The sequence below is a fragment of the Oryctolagus cuniculus genome, chromosome 2, assembly GCF_051225735.1.
Source record: "Oryctolagus cuniculus isolate XC-2025 breed Fujian yellow rabbit chromosome 2, ASM5122573v1, whole genome shotgun sequence".
Lineage (NCBI taxonomy): Eukaryota > Metazoa > Chordata > Mammalia > Lagomorpha > Leporidae > Oryctolagus > Oryctolagus cuniculus.
This window is the reverse complement of record NC_142868.1, coordinates 186,382,220-186,406,011: the sequence shown is the minus strand read 5'-3', so window position 1 is coordinate 186,406,011 and position 23,792 is coordinate 186,382,220. Positions and strand designations below refer to the sequence as shown.

The following is a 23,792-nucleotide window of genomic DNA, read 5'->3' as shown; positions in this document are numbered from 1 at the left end:
TGTTGAGGATTTTGCATCTATGTTCTAATCAGGGAAATTGGTCTGTAATTCTTGTTCTCTCTTGATTCTTTTTTAGGTTTTGGAATTAAGGTGTTGCTGGCTTCATAGAATTTGGGAGGATTCCCTCTCTTTCAATTGTTTTAAATAACCTGAGAAGCATTGGAGTTAGTTCTTTAAATGTCCACTAGAATTCAGTAGTGAAGCCTTCCAGTCCAGGGCTTTTCTTTGTTGGGAGGGCCTTTATCACTGATTTGATTTCCATCTTGGTAATGGATCTATTTAGGTTTTCTGTGTCTTCATAGCTGAATTTTTGTAGGTTGTATGTGTCTAACAATCTGTCCATTTCTTCTAAGGTTCCCAGTTTGTTGGCATGTAGCTCTTTGTAGTAGTTTCTGATGATTCTTTTTATTTCTGTGATGTCTGTTAGATTTCCTTTTTCATATCTAATTTTATTGATATAGGTCTTCTCTCCTTTTTTTTTTTTTTTTTTTTTGGTTAGTTTGGGCCAATGGTGTGTCAGTTTTGTTTATTTTTTCAAAAAACCAGCTCTTTTTGCTGATCTTTGTATTGCTTTTTTTTTATTCAATCTTATTGATTTCTTCTCTAATTTTAATTACTTGTTTTCTCCTACCAGTTTTGACTTTAGTTTCCTGTTTTTTACATCCTTGAGATGCATTGATAGCTCATTTATTTGCTGTCTTTCCAATTTCTTGATGCAGGCACCAATTGCTCTAAACTTCCCTCTTTTTTTTTATTTCACAGGTAGAGTTATAGACAGTGAGAGAGACAGAAAGGTCTTCCTTCCATTGGTTCACTCCCCAAATGGCTGCTACGGCCAGGTGCTTCTTCCCGGTCTCCCATGCGGGTGCAGGGGCCCAAGCACTTGAGCCATCCCTCCACTGCCTTCCCAGGCCACAGCAGAGAGCTGGACTGGAAGAGGAGCAGCCGGGACTAGAACCCAGCACCCATATGGGATGCCAGCACCACAGGTGGAGAATTAAAGTGAGCCACAGTGCCGGCCTCTAAACTTCCCTCTTAATACTGCTTTTGCTGTATCCCAAAAGTTTTGATATGTTGTGTTTCATTTTCCTTTGTTTCCATAAATTTTTTGATTTCTTTTTTGATTACTTTTGTGACCCAGTGTTCATTCAAGAGCATGTTGTTCAGTCTCTGTGTATGCATATGTTCTAGAGATTCCTGAGTTGCTGATTTTCAGCTTCACTTCATTGTGGTTTCAGAAGATGCATGGTATGATTTCAGTTCTTTTGAATTTGCTGAGACTTGCTTTCTGGCCTAGTGTGTGGTCTATCATAGAGAACTTTCCATGCACTGGTGAGAAAAATGTGTATCCTGCAACTGTAGGATGAGAAGTCCTGTGGATATGTTAGGTCCATTTTTTCTATAGTGTGGATTAACTCTGTTTCTGAGCTGATTGTCTGATCTGTCCATTGCTGAAACTGGTGTATTGAATTCCCCATTACTGTTGTATTGGAGTCTATGTCTCCCTTTAGATCTCTTAACATTTCTTTTAAATAGCCAGGTACCCTGTAATTAGGTACATTTACGTTTATAATAGTTACATCTTCCTGTTGAACTGATCCCTTAATCATTACATAGTTCCCTTCTTTGTCTCTTTTAACAGGTCTTGTGTTAATGTCTATTTCGTCTGTTATTAGGATGGCTACACCAGCACTTTCGTGGTTTCTGACGGCCCGGAATATCTTTTTCCATCCTTTTCTTTCAAGTCTGCATGTATTTTTGTTGGTGAGATGTGTTTCTTATAGGCAGAAAATAGATGGGTTTTGTATCTTAATCCATTCAGCCAGTCTGTGCCTTTTAACTGGAGAGTTGACACCATTTACATTCAAGCTGACTATTGATAAGTAATGATTTTGCCCTGGCGTTTTTCCAATATTCCTATTTTTACATTGAGGTTCCTTTGAGTAGTGATAACCATGTTTCTTTGTGTAGCACGTCCTTAATCATCTTTTATAGGGCTCGATGGATTGTGACAAATTCTTTCAATTTCTGTTTGTCTTTATGAAGGTCTTTATTTCGCCTTCATTCATAAATGAGGGCTTTGCAGAGTTTAATATTCTGGGTTGACAGTTTTTTCTCTAAAGGCTTGGAATATATCTTGCCATTCTCTCCTAGCCTGTAGGGTTTCTGATGAGAAGTCCACTGTGAGTATCATTGGAGATCCTCTGAAAGTAATCTGGCATTTCTCATCCACCTTTTAGAATCTTTTCTTTGTTTTATACTGTTGTAAGTTTGATTACAATGTGTTGTGGTGAAGATATTTGGGGTGAACCGGTGGAGAAGGAGGACCTTTCTCTCTGTCTCTCTCACTGTCCACTCTGCCTGTCAAAAAAAAAAAAAAAAAAAAGATATTTTCTGATCATGTCTATTAGGAGTTCTATGTGCTTCCTGTACTTTGGATGTCCCTTTCTTTCTCCAAATTAGGGAAGTTTTCTGTTATTATTTCACTATAAAGGCCTTCTAATCCTTGCTCTTTTTCCATGCCTTCAAGAACTCCTAGAACCCATATGTTGGGTTGTTTTGATAGTTTCCTGTAGATTCCCAACAGTGTTTTTTAGATTTATAATTTCCTCCTCTTGTTGTTGGTTTGACTCTATAATTTCTTGTGCTTTGTCTTCTAAGTTGGATATTCTTTCTTCTGCTTCACTTAATCTGTTGTTAAGGCTTGCTCTTGCATTTTTTATTCTATTGAATTCTTCATTTTGATTTCTCTTTAAGATCTTAAATTCATGGAAGAAATTTTCCTTCATAGTACGGAATTCAGTAGTTCGTGCAATTGCTTCTGATTACTTCTATGTAATATTATGATCGATTTTTTGAATTCCATTTCTGGCAATTCTTCAGTTTCATCTGAAAAATCTTATACTGAAGTGTTGTGTTCTTTGGTCGTGTCATGTTGTCTTCCTTATTCTTGTTTCTTTAATTGGTTTGTTATTTGGCATTTTCTTTAATTGGTTTGTTATTTGGCATTTGTGGAGATACTTGTTTCTTTTTTCTTTCTTTTTTTTTTTTTTTTTCCTGTGGTGACTTTTATCATTGTGTTATGCCTCTGTCAATAAAGTGGAGTGTGTCTTCAGTGAATATATAGAGGCATGTGGTGGGTGTGATCAGGGATTTCTATTCAGTTACCTATGGTGAAGGGTGTGTCTAAGGTGCCACACCAGGTTTGCCTCTCTCTCTTTCTCTTTTTAATCAGAAGGGAAATTTATTCTGCTCAGCTGAGCTCCTTTCCTCAAAGGAGCCCAGTGCCTGAGCACTAGCCCCAGTGGGTGATATTTGTCCACTCTGCCCTAAGGACCACACAAAGGATATGTGTAGTCCTCAGTGTAAGCTCAGATTTTCTTTTTTTATTATTATTATTTTTTGACAGGCAGAGTGGACAGTGAGAGAGAGAGAGAGAGACAGAGAAAAAGGTCTTCCTTTGCCATTGGTTCACCCTCCAATGGCCGCTGCGGCCGGCGCACCACGCTGATCCAATGGCAGGAGCCAGGTACTTAGCCTGGTCTCCCATGGGGTGCAGGGCCCAAGGACCTGGGCCATCCTCCACTGCAATCCCTGGCCACAGCAGAGAGCTGGCCTGGAAGAGGGGCAACCGGGACAGAATCCGGCACCCCGACCAGGACTAGAACCTGGTGTGCCGGTGCCGCAAGGCAGAGGATTAGTCTAGTGAGCCATGGCACCAGCTAAGCTCAGATTTTCTAGCAATGCCCCTCACCAGGTATCCAGGAAGCCCTGTGCATGTGGATTCTCCCACAGCGGCTGCCCAAAGTCCCTACCACACTGAGTGCTCTCATATAGCCTGTGCAGTCCCAGCACAGAAGCCTCCCCAGTCATGATCACCCAGGCCCCTGTTAGTTCCCCCACGAGTCAGGAGTCTCCACTCAGCTGGTTGCTGGGTAAGGACACGATATGTCCAAAGTGGTGCCCGCTCTATCAGTTTGTTACAGGATGCCATTGTAAAGTGATGGGAGAGAGAGAAACATGTCCCTACTTTTTTTTCTTCTCCTCTGGTTTGGCAGGTGCACTATCCCCCATGGGGTTCCAATCTGGGTTTCCCTTAGGGTCTTCCTGCACCTTTATTGCCAGTGACTTGAGCTGCTGTGCTCTGGTCTCAGCTCACTCTCCAGCACTGATGTGGAGGCTCTTGACTAATGAGTCCTGAGCTGTGGGCATCCACACCCTCCATGTTGGTCCACTGTGTCCCTCTAATTTCCATACTGTTTTCTCTGCCCTTATCTCCCTAACTCTTCCTGTACTCTCTCCACTTTCTTTTAAACTAGCTTCTCCTAGACTGGAGCAGTAAGCTCCCTCCTGCTACCCCATTTTGGAAGCCAATACTGATTATTGAAGGGACTATAAAGATCATTTGAACTTCTATGTTTATAGGCTGAAGCATGTTCTAACAGGGACAGAACATTTCTTAGACTGTGCTTCTTTGACTACTTTGTTTCTCCAGCTCCCAACCCTCTCATTTCCTGCTTGTTGGATACAAATCAGACTGCCAGTCAGCTGAATTAGGAAACAAGTTGAAACTGACTGTTCAGTGTATGTAGAATAGCATTTTGTTTTCAGTCTTGTGCAATGCATTGCCCTATCCTTATTTGTGGTTGTCATCACTAAATTAGAAGCCTGTCATATTGTGTAGTGTCTCTAGGGCAGTGGACTCCAAATTTTTGGTCTCACATTCCCTTTAAATCTCAAAATTCATTGTAGATCCCAAAGAGCTTTTATTTATGTGGGTTACATCTATCAAAAATTACTGTTAGAAGAATAAACTAGGGGCTTAAAGTACTTATTAATATATTGTAAAATAACAGTCATGACCTGGCTATATTTTAACATGATTAACAGAAAGCAAAGCTATAAAAAGCAATTATATAACAAAACTAGTGAGAAGAATGTGATTGTTTTACATTTTATAAAGCCCTTAATGTCTGGCTTGTTGAAAGATATCTAGGTTGCCATATATGCTTCTGCAGCTTTGGTCTTTTCTTACATCTTAATCTTGTAGCTCCTGAAAACTGCACTACACTCTTGAAAGAGTGACAGAGGAAGAGGCAATAACATCATTATTATGAAAATACCTTTTACTTCCCAGAGCTCCTAGAGGAGTCAGGGACCCATAACCAGACCACAGTGTGAAAACTGCTAATCTAGAGAATCGGCCTCCTATCTTATACCAAGTAGTGGGGAGGTGATTGCCTAGACAGTTTGGGGTTGGGCCGGGGTCATTGGTTTTATTTCTGTTCTCAGAATATCAATGAATCCTGGATTTGTTTTAAAGTTCATACATGTACCTTTTACTTCATAAAGATAAAATTGTATTATTTGGTATGCCCTTGAAAGTGCTATTTAAGATTCAGATGACCATATCTCATCCTGTGTGAAGATTCAATGTTCAAAGCAGTGGAACTAACATCCTTACCTTCCTAGGAGAGGAAGAAGGAAGAGATAGAGGAAGGGAAATTTGGTAGGGGTACAGACCAACCTCCAATTATGAATAAGAGCAAGTACATTCATATTCCAGCAAAATTGTTTATCAGATCATTGGAATAGGCATTAACTAATCTGCTGTCTTTTCCATTGCCATTCTTCTTTGCCTTTTTGGATTTTATCTTTTATAATGGCTTTAAAAATGGTATTCTTACAAAGTTTGAGAGGTAGTGAAGATAAAATATAAATGTTCCAGTTATTAGTTCTTTCTGTTATTTATGTTTACAATAGCACTTCAATAGCAGTTTGGCTTCCACCAGTTTATTTGTTGTTACAAGGGTGTGTGGCTTCTGAGGGAGGAGCAGACAAGGCTGTGCACCTCTGGCTTACTCACTGGAGAACTTGGCTTAGTTCTGAACTCCTATGTCGGAAGGAAACCCAAGCTGCTTGGAAAGACTATGTTTAGACAATTTCCCATTAATCCAGGCTGTGAGCACTGGAGTCTCCCTAAGTAAGGCTCAGACATTGTAGTTGAGAAAAATCTACCCTGCTGTATCCTATCAGAGATTCTGCCTCACATAATTTATGTGCATTACAGTACTAGTTTCTAAATAGGTTGCTGTGTCGAAATAACTGGAACAGAGTTGGATACTAAAATGAGAATTATAGATTTTAGATGGCACTGGAAGGGCTTTAAAATGAGGAAACCTGTCGGGTATTAAGAAGGCTATCAGTGAGAGCTTCAGAAAAGTTGAGGAAATTGTTGGAAGCTGGAGGAAAATAATTGCCAGTGCCATAATAATGTAAAATTAAAGATGTATCTAGTGAACTGAGGAATAAGATTAAAGAAATTTCCAAGCAACATGGTGATAGATTGACTGCTTTTTAAAAGATATGACTAGAGATAATGAAACAAAATTTTGCATTGTTTAGATTATAAGAAAAAAAATCACAGAATATGTAGGAGCCAGAACTTGGTGGATTCAGAAATAAAATTGTTTCTCATTCTTTTGTTTCTACATATTGCAAAATGTCATCATTTTAAAGGGCCCCAAGGCAAGGTTAATTCCATGTTGTTTGCAGGAAAAATCTAGAGGTAAAAATAAAATCAGGGTTTAACTGTGAAACCCTTTGTTTTGAAAACAAAAGCAACAAATCCTTCCATGATTGTTCAGGCTTTTAAATAAATAAGGATCCTGGGCTTGCATTTGGTGCAGTAGTTAAGACATCACTTGGGACACCAGCATCCCATACTGAAGTGCCTGGGTTTGAGTGCTAGACTCACATTGTATTCCAGTATTTCTACCAAGGTGACCAGTGAGAGGCAGCAGGTGATGGCTCAAGTGGTTGTATCCCTGCCACCCCCTTGGGAGACACGGATTGACTTCCTGGCTTCAGGTTGGCCCAGCTCAGCTATTGTAGGAGTTTGGGCAGTGATCCAGGGGATGGTAAATCTCTGACTCTTAAATAAAACAGAAAATAATTTAGAAGTTTTCTAAAAATATTTAGAGCATGGTTGCAACTCTTAAGGATGAGACTGTCATGAAGGAGGACTGTTTCAGAGGTCTGTGTCTGAGAGAGCTTTATCTCATTGTGTGGATTGTAAATTGGTTTACAGGAAGCCCACAGAACTTTTTAAGGGAATTGTATTTTTTTCATTAAAAATAAATAGTAACAAAGAAGAGAGACATTTAGATCTGTGGAGGACTAATGCTAAAAGGGTCTGAACCTATTACTTCTGTGCAAATGTGTTAAGTGGAGGATAGTTTGGAAAATGAAATCAAAAGCTTAGAGCAGTGTAGCCAAGAGCCAAGAAGAACAGTTTCCAGGATGTGACACAGGGAATAGATTGCTCCGGGCCTGTGATTTCCTCCTGTATATGCTGCTCTTCTTAAATGAGAGTGTCTATGGACGTTAGGCTGTGTCCCAGAGTTGCATGTTGGATGTGTGTGGGCTAACTTGCACTTTTCTTCATAGGTCTTCAGATCAAGAGGAGATACACTTGAGGAGCCAGTTCTGGGGACTCTGATCTACACCGGGTCTTTATTTAGATGATTGGATGCAAGACCTGGCCCTGATGTCATGATGGAATGGGACTTTTGAAGTCTTGACAAAGCATATAGTACATTCTACATATGAGAAGGATGTGAACTGTGATCAGAGTGCTGTTAGATCGTGTTCTCCAAAGATTGTCACAATAATAATTCCCATCTCACATGTTCTTATCCAATGTGATGTTGTCACTTCCCATCAAATGGTATAGAATGATTTTTCTTCCCTTGGATGTGGAAAGACTTGTGACTACTTTACCAGTAGCGTATGGTAAAGGAGATGACATGTGACCTTATAAGGGTGGTTCATAAAAAGGAGGTGCATCTTTTACCTTATTTTCTAAACACTTGCACCTAGTACTTTATAGACAATTGTTTGAGAAATTCAGGTATCTGATACAGGCCAGCTGTGAGAAACCCAGGTTTTCTGGGGGAGGCTTGAGTATAAAGTCCACTGTCAGCAGTTTCGGACACCTGTGAGTTGAGTCATTCTTACTGAGAGGGTCCATGAGCATTGTGCAGAGACAAGCCAAGTCCAAATTCCCAGGTTCCAGGATCCATAGATTTCCTTAAATAGTAGTTTTATGTACTAAACTTTGAAGTAGTAACTGGAACAACTGAATAGCATGAAACTATTAATTATAGCAAGGCAATATATGTGTTGGTACAGTAAGAATAAAGAACAAACCATGATAATGTGTAAAAGTAAATTGCAGTAAAAAAGTTTGTGATGCAAATTTTAGCTGCCTGGTGACTTGCTTGCATTTTTGTTCTGGAGCACTGATTGTTGGCTCAATTTGAGTTCTAGATGTGCCAGTACATATTAATTAGAACTGGTTTGTTGTAGCATTTCATTTGAGTTGAACTTTGTTCTCCTGATTAAGAATTCAATAAACATTATGATTCTTATAATTTGCCTCTGTATTTTACACACAGTAGATACAAAATAAGTATTGATTACCTGAATATTACACTCATATTTTAGATTACATGCTTATGAGTTTAAGACATGTTAAAATGCTGTAATATTAGTAAATCAGGAATATGTACCAATATTAACCTATTAATTAGATTGTTGTCTTTTGAGGAACTTTATTCAAACTCTCTCAGTAACTTATAGCTCCAATTTGAATTTCATACAAGTCAGTAAATCAGGAGGTAAAAGAGCATATTCGCCCAGCAGTTAATAAAAATATTACTATAATTTTGGGGAGTTTTACTGACATCTAGTGGCATCCAGTCCTGTGTTAAAAATTCTTTTTAATTTTATTTCATTTTTTCTTTCCAAGACTGTTTTCTCTAGAATTTTTAAAGCATTTTAAGTAAAAAGACATTTCAGGAATCTAAGGGAAGAGTAGCATTGTTTTTGAGGATTTGTGTTAGTATACATATACATTACATATAATTTAACATAGTAAATTTGATGATGCCGATCATTCTTAAATGTGGCTTTCATCTTCTACTTTCTTTTCCTCTTTTCTTAGATCCTCTTTCCTCTTCCTTTTTTTGTTCATATAATTCTGCCATTCCTGCCCTAAGACAGTTTGTAATTAGATCATAGATTTTCTCCATGTGCATGAAATTCATTGCATGAGTGAATATACTTCTATAAACTTGAATATAATTGTTTTAGAAAATAAGATCATATGATTTCTAATTTTGCTTTTATAATTCAGCATGCCACTTGAAAATCTAAGATAAATAATGTAATTCTATTTCTTCCTTTAAATGCATGCTTCCTATTTAAAACTGTGGGTGTATTTTCATTTTGGTTCATGATTATTCTGATAGATCTTCCTCTTTTTTTTTTAATTTCCTTGAATATTGCCTCAATACACATCTATGCATGTATATCCATATGTGGGGTAACTTTCTCCAGAATAGCTTTATTTATTTATTTATTTATTTATTTTAGTTGACCAGTAGAGTTATAGACAGGGAGAAAGACAGAAAGGTCTTCCTTCCATTGGTTCACTTCCCAAATGGCCACTACGGCTGGTGCTGCACTGATCTGAAGCCATGAGCCAGGTGCTTCTTCCTGGTCTCCCATGGGGGTGTAGGAGAGGGGCCCAGGCACTTGGGCCATCCTCCACTGCCTTTCCGGGCCACAGCAGAGACTGGACTGGAAGAAGAGCAACTGGGACTAGAACTCGGCGCCTGTATGGAATGCTGGAGCTGCAGGCGGAGGATTAACCTAGTGAGCCACAGCGTCGGCCCCCCAGCATAGCTTTTGATCAGTGAAATTTCTGGCTAAAAGAATGCATTTTAAATTTTAATAGCTGTTGCAATATTGCTTTCAAAAATAACTGAAATGTTTAGAGCAATTTATGTTAATACATTTTTCATATAACACCATTGGTAGGTTTTACAAAATTTTAAATATGCTTTCCTGTATAATGGGTTTTAGATGATTTGTTTTTTTGAGTTTTCTGATTACTTGAGAATTTGAGCAACTTTTTGTGTTTATTGAATCTGAATCTTTTCTATCAATTTGTTATTTCTAACTTCTACATATTGCATCTTGTGAGATGTTAATCCCCCGTTTCTCACCCAGTTTATGGGTATTTTTATGGCAAAAGTCCTGGCGTGGCTTTACCCCTGCATGTAAGTAATCATGTCTGTGTTCTTTCTGTGACTCTGGGTTTACAGGAGTGATAAATTTCCCTCACACATGGATTTTATTCCCCCCATCCCCTCTTTGAACAATGTTTTTCAAGATTTTACTGTTGCATTTTGCATCAGTCTTAATTCAGCTGAAATTTAATTATTGAAAGTTTTAAAAATTATAGCATACACTGAGAAGTACAGTCAGTGAGTGAGTGAGTGTGAACACACCCTAATAATCACCAAACCAGTCCCTCAGAATAATTTCTTCTAAGGATTCAACTCTTACATTCCTCAAAATTAACCATTGTGCTTTTTTTTTTTTTTTTTTTTTTTTTTTTTTTTTTTTTTTTTGACAGGCAGTTAGAAAAGTCTTCCTTTTTCTGTTGGTTCACCCCACAAGTGGCCGCTACAGCCAGCATGTTGTGGCCGGCGCAGTACACCGATCCGAAGCCAGGAGTCAGGTGCTTCCTCCTGGTCTCCCATGTTGTGCAGGGCCCAAGGACCTGGGCCATCCTCCACTGCACTCCTGGGCCACAGCAGAGAGCTGGACTGGAAGGGGAGCAACCGGGACAGAATCCAGTGCCCCAACTGGGACTAGAACCCGGGGTGTCGGCACCGCAGGTGGAGGATTAGCCTAGTGAGCCACGGCGCCGGCCCCATTGTGCTTTCCATGACAATTACTTCCCCTTTTCTCTTCATGTTTTTATCTTCTGAACGGTGTTACCATTATAGTTCAGTTTTTGGTTGTCATTGACCTTACCTTACAATGAGTACATTTCTGTACATTTTAAAATCTTTATTACCTTTCACTTTATGTCTGAGTTTTCTCTACATGGTGAAAGGCTGCAGCTTGTTAATTCTCTTGCTGTATCGCATTTTGTGGTGTGAATATGTGACTCCTTTTCTGTTTTCTCATTGAGGGGTATTTGGGTTGTTTTTGCTTTATGGCTTTATAGAGTACTGTTCTTTGGAACATTGACATATATTACTCTAGATGCTTATATGCAATTTAGAATATAATTCAGAAATTGGCACATAGGGCATGTATGTATCCAGTTTCAATAGATCCATAATTATTTCCAATAGTTTTCTAAAGTGGTTAGACCCAGTTTATATTTACAGTAATTATGTAAGAATTCTAGTACACCTTTACCAACACTTGGTTTTATGTCACTTTTTGTCTTATTCTGATCAATAGTTATTTGTATATCAATTTGGTTTTAGTTTGCATTTGTCTAATAACTAATGAAGTTGAATAACTTTCCATACATTGTATTTTGATTGGGATCACATTGGATCTGTAAATTGCTTTCAGTAGTATGGATGTTTCGATGATAATGATTCTTTGAATCCATGAAGATGGAAGATTTTTCCCCATTTTTTGTGTCATCTTTTTTTCTTTAATGTTTTGTAATTTTCATTGTAGAGACCTTTGTCCTTGGTTAAATTTATTATGAAGTATTCGTTTATTTTTTGTAGCTATTGAAATGGGATTGATCTTAGAAGTTATTTCTCTGCCACAGCATTGTCTGTGTATACAAAGGCTATTGATTTTTTGTGTTGATCTTATATTCTGCCACTTTACCAAACTCTTTTATGAGTTCAATAGTTTCTTAGTGGAGTCTTTTGGCTCTCCTATGTATAGAATCATGCATCTTCAAATAGGGACAGCTTGACTTCCTCCTTCCCAATCTGTATCCCTTTGATTTTTTTCCTTGCCTAATGGCTCTGGCTAAAACTTCCAGAACTATGTTGAGTAGCGATGGTGAGAGTGGGCATACTTGTCTAGTTCTGAATCTTACTGGGAATGCTTCCAACTTTTCCCAATTCAATAAGATGCTGGCTGTGGGTTTGCCATAAATTGCTTTGATTGTACTTAGGAATGTTCCTTCTATACCCCATTTGCTTAAGGTCTTCATCATGAAAATATATTGTATTTTATCAAATGCTTTCTCTGCACTATTGAGATAATGATGTTTTTGTTTTGCAGCTTGTTAATGTGATGTATCACATTTATTCATTTTTGAATGTTGATCCATCCCTGTATACTAGGGATAAATCCTACTTTGTTCAGGTGAATCATCTTCCTGATGTGTTGTTGGATTTGATTAGTTAGTATTTTATTGAGGATTTTTGCATCTGTTCATCAGAAATTGATCTATTATTCTCTTTCTCTTTTATTTTTTCTGCTTTAGGAATTAAGATGATTGAGACTTCATTGAAGGAATTTGGGAGGATTCCCTCGTTTCAATTGTTTTGAATACCTTGAGAAGAATTGGAGTTACTTCTTCTTTAAATGTATGGTAGAATTCATCAGTGAAGCCATCTGGCCCTGGACTTTTTTTTTTTTTTTTTTAAAGATTATTTATTTATTTATTTGAAAGAGTTGCACAGAGAGGAGAGAAGAGGCAGAGAGAGGGGTCTTCTATCTGTTGGTTCACTCCCCAGTTGGCTGCAAGCAGCCAAGGCTGTGCCTATCTGAAGCCAGGAGCCAGGAGCTTCTTCCAGGTCTCCCACATAGGTGCGGGGGCCCAAGCATTTGGGCCATCTTCCACTACTTTCCTAGGACATAGCAGAGAGCTGGATTGGAAGTAGAGCAGCCAGGACTCGAACCAGCACCCATGTGGGATGCCAGCACTGCAGGCGGTGGCTTTACCTGCTGTGCCACGGCGCCAGCCCCTCCTTTTACTTTCAGGATGCAGATATCTTTGTTGCTGAGATATGTTTTTTGTAAGCAGCAAATAATAGATGGGTCTTGTTTTTTAAATCATTCAGCCAGTCTGTATCTTTAACTGGAGAGTTGAGTCCATTTCATTCAGCGTTGATGGATAGGTAATGACTCAGCCCTACCATTTTCCTATAAAATTCCCATTGCTTACTTTGGATTTCCTTTGTATTTTTTACTGGTAGATTTTAAGGCTTCGCGTCTTTCATAGAGATGACTGTTTCTTAGTGTAGCACATCCTTAAGCATCTTTTTTAGGCTGGACAGGTGGTGACAAATTCTTTCAATTTCTGTTACGGAAGTTCTTTGTATCACCTTTATTCATAATCAGCTTTGCAGGGTACAGTATTCGGTGTTGTCAGTCTTTATTCTCTTAACACTCGGACTATGTCTTGCCCTTCTCTCTTAGCCTGTAGGGTTTCTGATGAGATGTCTACCATGAGTCTATTTGGAGATCCTCTGAAAGTAACCTGGTGTTTCTCTTGTGTACATTTTAGAATCTTTTCCTTATGGTTTTCTGTGGAAAATTTGAATACAATGTGTTGTGGTGAAGATCTTTTTCAGTAAGGTCTGTTATGAGTTATAAATTGAGGAAGTTTTCTGTAATTATTTCATTAAAAGGCATTCTAATCCATTGTCTTTTTCTATGCCTTCAGGAACCCCTTAGACCCATATGTTGGGTCATTTGATAGTATTCCATAAATCTCCAACACTGTTTTTAATTTTTCTAATTTCTTCTTTTTTTTTTGTTGGCCTGACTGTAAAATTTCCAGATATTTTTCTTCTAAGTTAGATCTTCTTTCTTCTGCCTTGCCAAATCTGTTGTTAAGGCTTTCTAGCATATTTTTAAATTTGATCTATTAAATTCTTCATTTCTAATATTTCATTTTGATTTCTCTTTAAAATCTCAATTTTGTGGGAAAAATTTTCATTCCTGTCATGTATGAATTTCCTTAATTCATGGATTTGCTGCTTATTCTGAGTAATTCTGTGATTCATTTTTTAAATTTCATTTCTGGCATTTCATCGTTCTCTTCATCTTTACGTTCTAGTATTGAAGTGTTGTTGTGATGTTCCTTTGAGGGCATGATGCTGTCTTCCTTGTTCTTTGAATTTTTCTGTTTGTTTTTACTTTTGTTGCTGTTTTCTCTGATGGCTTTTATCTTTGGACTGTTCCTCTGTTGCTTAGTGGAGTGTCTTCTCTTTGAGTGAATACCCAGAGGTATACTTGGTGTGGCCAGGGAGCTCTGTTCAGGGTGAGGAGAGTATCCACAGTGACAGCCAATTTGGGTGTGGTAGAATTCCTCTTATTTTTAGCAGAGGGGAGGGTTTGATCAGTTTTCTTGCCATATTCTCATCCTCTCCTCCCCTCCCCCCCACCAAGATGACCAGTGCCCAGGGGCTAGCCCCAGTGGGTGCAATGTTCTTTCACACTGCCACAAGGACCACACAAAGGATCCATGCAGTTCTCAGTGTGAGTACAGATCCCACAGCAGTGACCTACCCCAGGAAATCAGTGAGCACTACACATGTGGAGCTGCCCACAGCGAATGCTCAGAGACAAAGCCATACCTTGTTAACTCCCATGCAGCCAGTGTTTCCACAGTCCCAGCACATAAGGCTCCCACAATCAAGGGGCACCAAGGGTCCAATCTGCCCTGCCAGTCCATCCCATCCACAGAGAAGATGCAATGTGTAGGAGAGAAATTGACATTTTGAGATGTGATGATTGTTCACAGACCTTGTCTCTGCTGTTGAAGAATAGTGTTTTTTTTTTTTCCTTCATATAATTTGTTGAACTGTTTACTTACTATAAGGTTAATCTTATGAGTATAAAGCATATTGAAAATAGATCATTGTACAAATTAAGAGTGGGAATGGGTGAGAGGAGGAAGGGTGGGAGCATTGGCTGGAGAGAGGGTATCATGGGAAACATCACTATGTATAAAATGCATGAAATTCATATTTCTTAAATTTAATAAAAATAAAATGAGGGTCTGGTGTGAGTGGCCACAGGTCCCCCCCCCACCCCCCGACACACAAAAAAGATTTATTTGAAAGAGTTACACAGAGGGAGGGAGAGACAGCATGAGAGCAAACTTTCATCCACTGGTTCATTCCCTAGAAGACCTTAAAGGCCAGGTCAAACCCACCAGCCAAGAGTTTCTTCCAGGTCTCCCACTTGGGTGGCAGAGTCTTCATTGCTTTTCCCAGGCCATTAGCAGGGAGCTGGATCAGAAGTGGAACAGCTGGGACTTGAACAGGTACCTATATGGGTTGATGGAACAGCAGGTGTTAGCTTACCCTCCTATGCCACTACACTGGCCCCTTTTACCTATATATTTTTTGAGTTTTCAAGGTTTTATAACACAAAATGTGTACCTGAGCTATCCATTTTCTGTGCTGTGCAACCTTGCATTGAGGTTAGTGACCCTCACGGCCAGTTGGACTGCTCTTTCCACGATGGCTTTTTGGAGGAAACATTGTGTGCAGTCCCCACATAGTAGGATTTGTTGTACATCAGAAATACCTCAAACTCCTTGACATTGTGGACTGTGAACTTCCGGAGGCCACTGAGCAGCATGTGCTTTGTTTTCTCGTTCCTGTAACCAATGTTGGACATCAACATTACACCCTTGAATCATTTCCTCACTATGTTTTCAATACCTCTGGGTTTCTGCTAGTTATGCGTAATCTTGGCATATCAGACTGGCGCAGGTCCTTTTTTTTTTTTTTTTTTTTTTTTTTTTTTTTAAGTCTTGGGCTCACCAGCGTTCTGAGGGAAGCCATATACTGACTGTAAGGTTGCCACCTCCATAAGTAGTGCCAAGGAAGAAACGGGCTTTTGCCAACTTCTTGACAGGTTGTTTTTTTGATTGTTGAATTTTATGAGTTACTGATACATTCTGGATATTAATCCTTTTTCAGATACATACCTTTCAACTAACTTTCCACATTTGGTTGGATGTTTAATTACTCTAATGTGCAGAAACTTCTGATTTTGATATAACCCCGTTTTGCTAGTTTTGCTCTTGTTTCATCACCCACACCAGTGTCTTGAAGTGTTTCCTCTACATTTTATTCCAGCAACTTCATAGTTTCAGGTCTTTATTTGAGTTGATTTTTGTAAATGGTGAGAGGGAGGGATCTAATTTCATTTTTCTATGTGTATATCTCTAATTTTGCCTTCGTCATTTATTGGAGACTATTCTTTCTTCAATGTATAGTCTAGGCACTTTTGTCAAAAATCAGTTGGATGGGCTGGCGCCGCGGCTCACTAGGCTAATCCTCCGCCTTGCGGCGCCCCCACACCGGGTTCTAGTCCCGGTCGGGGTGCCAGATTCTGTCCCAGTTGCCCCTCTTCCAGGCCAGCTCTCTGCTGTGGCCCGGGAGTGCAGTGGAGGATGGCCCAAGTCCTTGGGCCCTGCACCCCATGGGAGACCAGGAGAAGCACCTGGCTCCTGGCTCCCGCCTTCGGATCAGCGCGGTGCGCCGGCCGCGGTGGCCATTGGAGGGTGAACCAACGGCAAAAAGGAAGACCTTTCTCTCTCTCTCTCTCTCTCACTGTTCACTCTGCCTGTCAAAAAAAAAAATCGGTTGGATGTATGTAAATGGATTAATTTCTTGGCTCTGTATTCTGTTCCATTAATCTGTATGCCAGTAATATCAGCGTCATGCTGTTTTAATTACTATTTCTTGGTAGTCTTCTTTGAAGTCAGGTATTGTAATGCCTCAAACTTGATTGTCTTTTTTCTAAGGATCACTTTGACTGTTCTGGGTCTTTTGTGATTCCATATTAATCTTAAGATTCATTTTTCTAATTCTGTAAAGAATGTCATTGGTATTGATAGATTGCATTGTATCTGTAGACTGATTTATATAAGAGGGACATTTTCATATTCTTCCAATCTATGAGCAAGGACTATTCTATTTTTTTCTTTGTCCTTGGTGATTACATTCATGAATGTGGTTATAATTTTCATTATAGAGGTCTTTCACTACTTTTGTAAACTTTATTCCTATACACTTGATTTTTTTTGTGTGTGTGGCTATTGTAAATGGGATTTATATCTTGATTTCTCTTTCAGCAAATACATTATTAGTATATAGAAAGCTACTTTTTTTGTACTGCAACCTGAAAAATTACTGAATTGGTTTATTGTGACAGCTTTTTGATGAGATATTTAGAATTTTCCTTGTATAACATCATGTCATCTGGGAACATGAATATTTTGACTTCTTTCTTACCAGTTTTGATTTACTTTATCTCTCCTTCCTAATTGTTCTTGTCAATACTTCCAGTACTATATTGAAGAAGTGTTAAGTGGACATCCTTGTCTTGTTCCAGATGTGAGGGACAATTCTTTCAGCTTTTCCCTGTTCAGTATGATATTAGCTGTTGATGTCATATACAGCCATTTTGTTTTGAAATATGTTCCTTCTGTACCTAATTTGTGGTTTTTATCATGAAGAGATATTGAATCTTACCAAATGCTTTCTCTGAATCTATTGAAATGACCATATAGATTTTGTTTTATGATGTTGAATTATGACATTTATTTATTTGTGAATCTTGAACCATGCTTGCATCTTTGGGATAAATTCCACTCTTTCATGATGTATGACCTTTTTGATATAGTTTTGGATTTGGTTTGCTAGATTTTGTTGAACTGTATCCACTTTCCATCAGGGACTTGGATCTGTAGTTTCATTTCATGTTGTGTCTTTGGTATCGATATCAGTGATATTGACTTGATAAAAAGAATTTGGCAAAGTTCCATCCTGTTAAATATTTTGAAATAATTGAGATGTGTTGGAGTTAGTTCCTCTTTAAATGCTTTGCAGAACTGAGTAGTAATGCTATGAGGTCCTGGACTCTTCCTTGATGGAAGACTTTTAATTACTGCTTCAATATTGTTGTTCAGATTGTTTATATCTTCTTGGTTTGATTTTGGTAGGTTATATGTATCTCGGACCTTGTCCATTTCTTTGAGTTTGTCCACTTTATTGACATGTAATTTTCCATATTTCTTATAATCCTTTGCATTTCATTGGTGTCATTTGTAATATTTCCTTTTAATTTTATCTGAATTTTCTCTTTTTCAGTATGGCTGAATATTTGTCCATTTTGTTAGTCTTCTCAAAATGTTTTTGATTTTTTTTTAGTTTCAATTTCATTTTATTTCTGCTCTGATCTTTATTATTTCTTGCCTCTTTATAACTTTGGGTTTGTTTTGTTTTTGTTTTTCTAAGTCTTCAAGATGCATCATTAGATCATTTGAGACTTTTTTTTAATGTAAGCACTTAATGCTACAAACCTCCTTCTATCACAGCTTTTGCTGTATTCCACTGGTTTTGATATGTTGTGTTTTTGTTTTCACTTATTTCAAAATGTTTTTGATTTATTTTATGTTTCAAGTATTTATTTGAAAGAGTTACAGAGGGAGGGAGGGATAGAAAGAAAAATCTTCCATCTGCTGGTTCACTCCCTAAATGGCTGCAACAGTTGGGGTTGGGCTGGGCCAAAGCAAGGAGAGAGAGCTTGTTTCAGGTCTCCTGAGTTAAGGGGCCCAAGCACTTGGGCAATCCTGTGCTGCTTTCCAGGCACATTAGCAGAGAGCTGGATTGGAAGTGGAACGGTGCTCATATGGGATGCCAGCATTGTAGGTGGCAGCTTAACCCTCTATTCCACAATGCCAGCCTCTTGATTTACTTTTTCATTTCTTCAGTGACCCATTGATCATTCAGTAGCATGTTTAATTTCTGTGTAGTTAGGAGTGTTTTCTTGTTCTTGTTGATTACTAGTTTTATACCTTTGTGGTCTAAGAATAAAAATGGTGTGATTTCAGTCTTTTAAAATTTAGTAAGAGTCAATTTGTGGCCTAATATATGGTATATCCTAGAGAATGGTACATGTGCTGATGAGAAGAATGTGTTTTCTGTAACTGTTGGGTGGAATGTCCTCTGACAGGTCCCTAGTCACCCATTATTATTGTTTTGGAGTGTATCTCCCCCTTTAGGTCTAACAGTATTTGCTGTATTTTTCTTCGTGGTCCTATATTGATGTCCTTTGTTTCTTTCTATATTTTTAAATGTGAAGTCTTTTTATCCGAGTGTTGCTGCTCCTGTTCACGTTTGGTTTCCGTTTGCCTGATAACCGTTTTTGAGTCCTTCACTTTTCTGTTCATGTCTTTGTTTCTGAGGTGAGTTTCTTGTAGATAGAATATAGTTGGTTCCCCTTTAAAAATCCATTCATCCAAGCTAAATCTTTTGGTTGAGGACTTAATCTATTTTGACTCTAGGTTAGTATTGATGGAAAGAATTAACACCTGCCATTTTGTTGACTGGTTTCTAATTTTACCAGTTCCATTAGTAATTTTAGTAGTGTTGTGTTTTCATGTTTATTTCTAACATAAGGCTCCATAATTTCTTTTTCTTTTTTTAACATAGAAACCTTTTATTTAAAGGACACAAATTTTGTGCATTTCATAAATATAAATTTAGGAACACTTACTCTTTCCACCCTTCTTGCATTCCCATCCTTCCTCTTCCCTCTCATATTCCTATTGTTATTTTGACCAAGTTCTAATTTTTAAAGATTTATTTATTTATTTGAAAGTCAGAGTTACACAGAGAAGGAGAGTCAGAGAGAGGGATCTTCCAGCTGCTGGTTCACTCCCCAGTTGGCCACAACGGCTGAAGCTGCACCGATCCGAAGCCAGGAGCCAGGAGCTTCTTCCAGGTTTCCCACGAGGGTGCAGGGCCCTGAGGACTTGGGCCATCTTCTGCTTTCCCAGGCCATAGCAGTGAGCTAGATTGGAAGTGGAGCAGCCAGGACTCAAACTAGTGCCTGTATGGGATGCTGGTGCTGCAGGTGGCAGCTTTACCTGCTATGCCACAGCGCTGGCCCCACTAAGATCTATTTTCAATTAATTTTATACGCAAAAAGATTAACCCCATACTAAGTAGAGAGTTCAACAAACAGTATGAAAAAACATTTTTTTTTCCTCAACAGTTAAGACAATGGCTGTTCAAAGTCATTGCATATCATAAGGCTAGTCTGGTGGTGGTGAGTTCTCTGTTTTTGTTCTTTTAAGACCTTGAATGTATCATCCCAATTCTCTTCTGGCCTGTAGGTTTTCTGCTGAGAAGTTTGCTGTTAGGCTAGTTGGTTTTTCCTTATATGTAACTTGATTTTTTTTTGAGGGACACTTTTGATAAATCCTCAGTCACTGTATCTTCCAATATTCTGCTCATTATCTCTCCTTTTCTGCTGAGATTTCAACAATAATCATACTACAGGTTTTCTGTATATCAAATGTTTTATGTTATTTTCATTATTTCCATCCTTTTCATTCTGTTTTAGTCTAGATTTTCTACTGAAATCTTCTATATATTAATCCTATCTTTAGCTACATCTATTCCAATTTTATAACCACTGTATTGAGTTTGTAATATTATGAATGCATTTTTAGTTTTATAATTTTTTGAGGTTTTTCATTGTTGTCTATCTCTGCAAACATGTGTTGTTTTTAAATCTCATTAACATGTATATCAGTTACTTTATAATCTATTTCATAACTCCATTATTAGACTTTCTTCTGAGTCTGTTTCTATTGTTTTTTTCTTCCATGCATTTCTGTAAATGTTGTCTTGTTTACTTTGATGAAGTAGAAGACGTTGGACTGTGTAGGGAAACCACAGATGTTATCCTTCTTCTTATGATCTACTTTTGCTTCTATTAGTGAAACCAGTGGCAGATCATGTTAATTGAAGCATGAACTGGCATGTTTGGGAGTTAGGCTTCACTTCTATTTGAGGGTTCATTCTTATTTGCTGAGTGTAACTTTTTGGGTTCCAACTAAAACCTTTGGATATTTTCCAGGGCCATTCCCTCTTGGAAGGCAGTGAGAATCAGTATGTCCTCAGCGCTATGAGATTGTCAAAATGATTGCTCAGCACTTGAGACTCTCACAACCTTTTGCAGTTGACTGTTCCTCCTGGGTGCAGCTGTACAAACTGTGAGGCTCTTCTGTTCCTGTCTACTTTTCTTAGATTCTGACTCCACATTTTTCTGCCTTGGTTGCTCTCAAACAGATGTATTTTATATTTTTCTTCAACTTTTCTAAATTTTGTTAACATAAGAACTGATCCAAATTAACCTGGCATACTCTTTCCAGCTGAAATTTATTTTTGCATGTGGTATAAATAAAGAATAAAAATTTTTATTTTTGTCAATCTGTCAGATTTTGCCAGGAGTATTTATTAAGTCATCCTTCCTTTTCTTTTGGAATTCAACAACAAACATCTCACATATTCTGAAATTGATTTCTGGATTTGAACCACCAATTTACCTATTTATTTCTATTGAAATACAATTTTATGGTCTTAGGCCTCCCCAACATCATCCTTGCATTTTTGTTGGATATTCTTTTATTTAATACTTTAATATATATTTTCATTTGTCCATTGTAAGATAAAATATAGTCTTGTGTTTTAATAAAAGCTATATTGAGTAGAAATTCTATTTTGGAGGGGCTGGTGCCATGGTGCAGTGGATGAAGCTGTGGCCTGCAGTGCCAGCATCCCATAAGGGTGCCAGTTCAACTCCTGGCTGTTCCAGTTCTGCTCCAGCTAATGGAAAAGCAGCAGATGACGACTTAAGTCCCTGGGCCCCTGCACCCAAGTGGGATATCCAGAAGAAGCTCCTGGCTCCTGGCTTTGGCCTGGCACAGCCCTAGCTAGCTTTTGTGGCCATTTGGGGAGTGAACATGTGGATAGAAGATTCTCTGTAACTCTACCTTTCAAATAAATCAATCTTTAATAATATATATATGTATAAATGAAATGCTGTTTTAGGGAATAATATTTTGATAATACTCATAATAAGCTATATTTTCCATGAGCATGGAAGTTTTTTAGATTTCTTATCAGTGGATTTGGTTAAAGCAAATTTGACTATTTTCATTTAATCAGATCTTGCAATTATGTGTTTCTTTTTCTTCTAATTTCTATTTGTAAGGGAGGCAGGGAGGGAGGGAGGGAGAGATTGAGATTGAGATTGAGATTGAGATTCATTGATTGATTCCCTAGATGCCTGCAACAGCTGGGGCTGGGTCAGGCCAAAGGTATGAGTCCCAAAAATAGTCTGGATCTCCTACGTGGGTGAGAGGAACCCATGTACTTGAGCTCTCATCTGTTACTTTCTAAGGTGTGTATTATGAGGTAGCTGGAATCAGAAGTGGAGCTGGAGCTCTTAAACACTACATTATGGGATGTGCATGTCCCACGTGGAATCTTAACTACTTTGCCAAATGTCTGTCCTTGTGTTTTGTCTTTAAGATTTCAGCCTTAAGGTTATGTAGGTCCTAAATTTTCTCTTTCACGCCCACAAGAAACCACGGTGAGACTAGGACAAGAGCCAGGAGCTGGGAACTTAATCCTGATCAGCTTACATGGATGGACAGAACCCGATGACCTGAGCCATCACTGCTGCCTCCCAGGGTCTATGTTAGTGGGAAGCTGCATCAGGAGGTGAGCCAGGAATTGAACCTAGGCACTTGGATGTGGAACACCCACCCCTCAAATTATTTCTTTTTCAAGATTTATTTATTTATTTGAAAGGAGGAGCTGCAGAGAGAGTGAAGTCTTCCATCTGATGGTTCACTTCCCAAATGGCTGCAAAGGCCAGAGCTGCACTGATCTGGAGCCAGGAGCCATTAGCTTCCTCCAGGTCTTCCATGTGGGTGCATAGGCCCAAGGACTTGGGGCATCTTCTTCTGCTTTCCTAGGCCATAGCAGCGAGCTGGATTTGAAGTGGAGTAGCCAGGACTTTAATTGGTGCCCACATGAGATGCCAGCACTGCAGGCAGCGGCTTTACCTGCTACAGCACAGCGCCGCCCCTCAAATTATTTCTAATGTTTTGTTTCCTAGTTTTAAATAATGCCATTATTAAAAGAAACATTTAACTATATTCTTTACATTTATTTCATTTTGTTTTCTTATAATCTGTATTAAAATTTCCAGGAAAATGATGAATAACTGATTGTTAATAGCACTTTAGTTACTAATTTAAATACTAAAGGATTTAATTTTAACTTATAGAATATTTGCAGTTGGATTTTAATACATAGTTTTTATTTTATTTCTATTTTAATTATGAAGGGCTTCCAAATAGCATTGATTACATCTTCAATATCTGTTGATAAAATCATCCCATTTCCCCTTTCATATGTTAAAATAATTATGTTGGTAGATTCCTAGGTTTGAAACATCTTTACATTCCTGGAGTAAATTTTAATTGATTAGATGAAAAATCAGCTGTGAGCCCATATTTTCCATCCCTTTAGTAAATTGTTAAATATACATAAATAAGAGTATTCTACAGCATTTATAAATAACTGACATATGATAAAATCAGTATCTTCCAAAGGCCAAAAACCAGAACATTATTATATCACAGAGTTCCTTTACTTGACCTACCATCTAAAACATAACCGTTCTGAATGTTGTATTTATTTTTGACTTTTAAAAACAATTATTTTGATTTTTACCACACACACATGATTATGTACCTAAAAATTATTTTAACATTTTATCTTGTTAATATTAGGAAACCATAATTTATTCTCCTGACTTCTAAATTCTTTATTAGGTTTTGAGTTTCATCCACTTTTATGCATGTGGTCATGGCTCATTTATCTTCATTGTTGTGTGTTATGTCTATAACACCGCTTAACCATTTGTGTTTGGGCACTTGTGTTATTTCTAATTTTGGTGTTCTACAGTGATGCCTATGTCTGTAGTACATGGACAAGTTATAGTTTGTGGGGCATGTACAAGTTTGTTATTGGAGACTTACAGATTTTTGAAATTGTCAGTTATCCTCAGCATTATTTAATATTGCTTGATGTTTAAACATTTACTAACTTGGTTAT

The 23,792-nt window shown here is 38.1% G+C and overlaps 1 protein-coding gene across 2 annotated transcripts in view; it reads left to right on the top strand.

Moving 5' to 3' along the window:
* TDRD15 (tudor domain containing 15) overlaps positions 1-7,619 on the top strand; it is a 99,475-nt gene extending 91,856 nt beyond the window's left edge. For both annotated transcript variants that reach the window (XM_089327788.1, XM_070069393.2), the window contains exon 4: positions 7,450-7,619. In XM_089327788.1, the coding sequence (XP_089183914.1) occupies positions 7,450-7,478 (29 nt within the window). In that variant the 3' untranslated portion in view covers positions 7,479-7,619. The remainder of the gene's footprint in view (positions 1-7,449) is intronic.
* Positions 7,620-23,792: the final 16,173 nt, after the last annotated feature.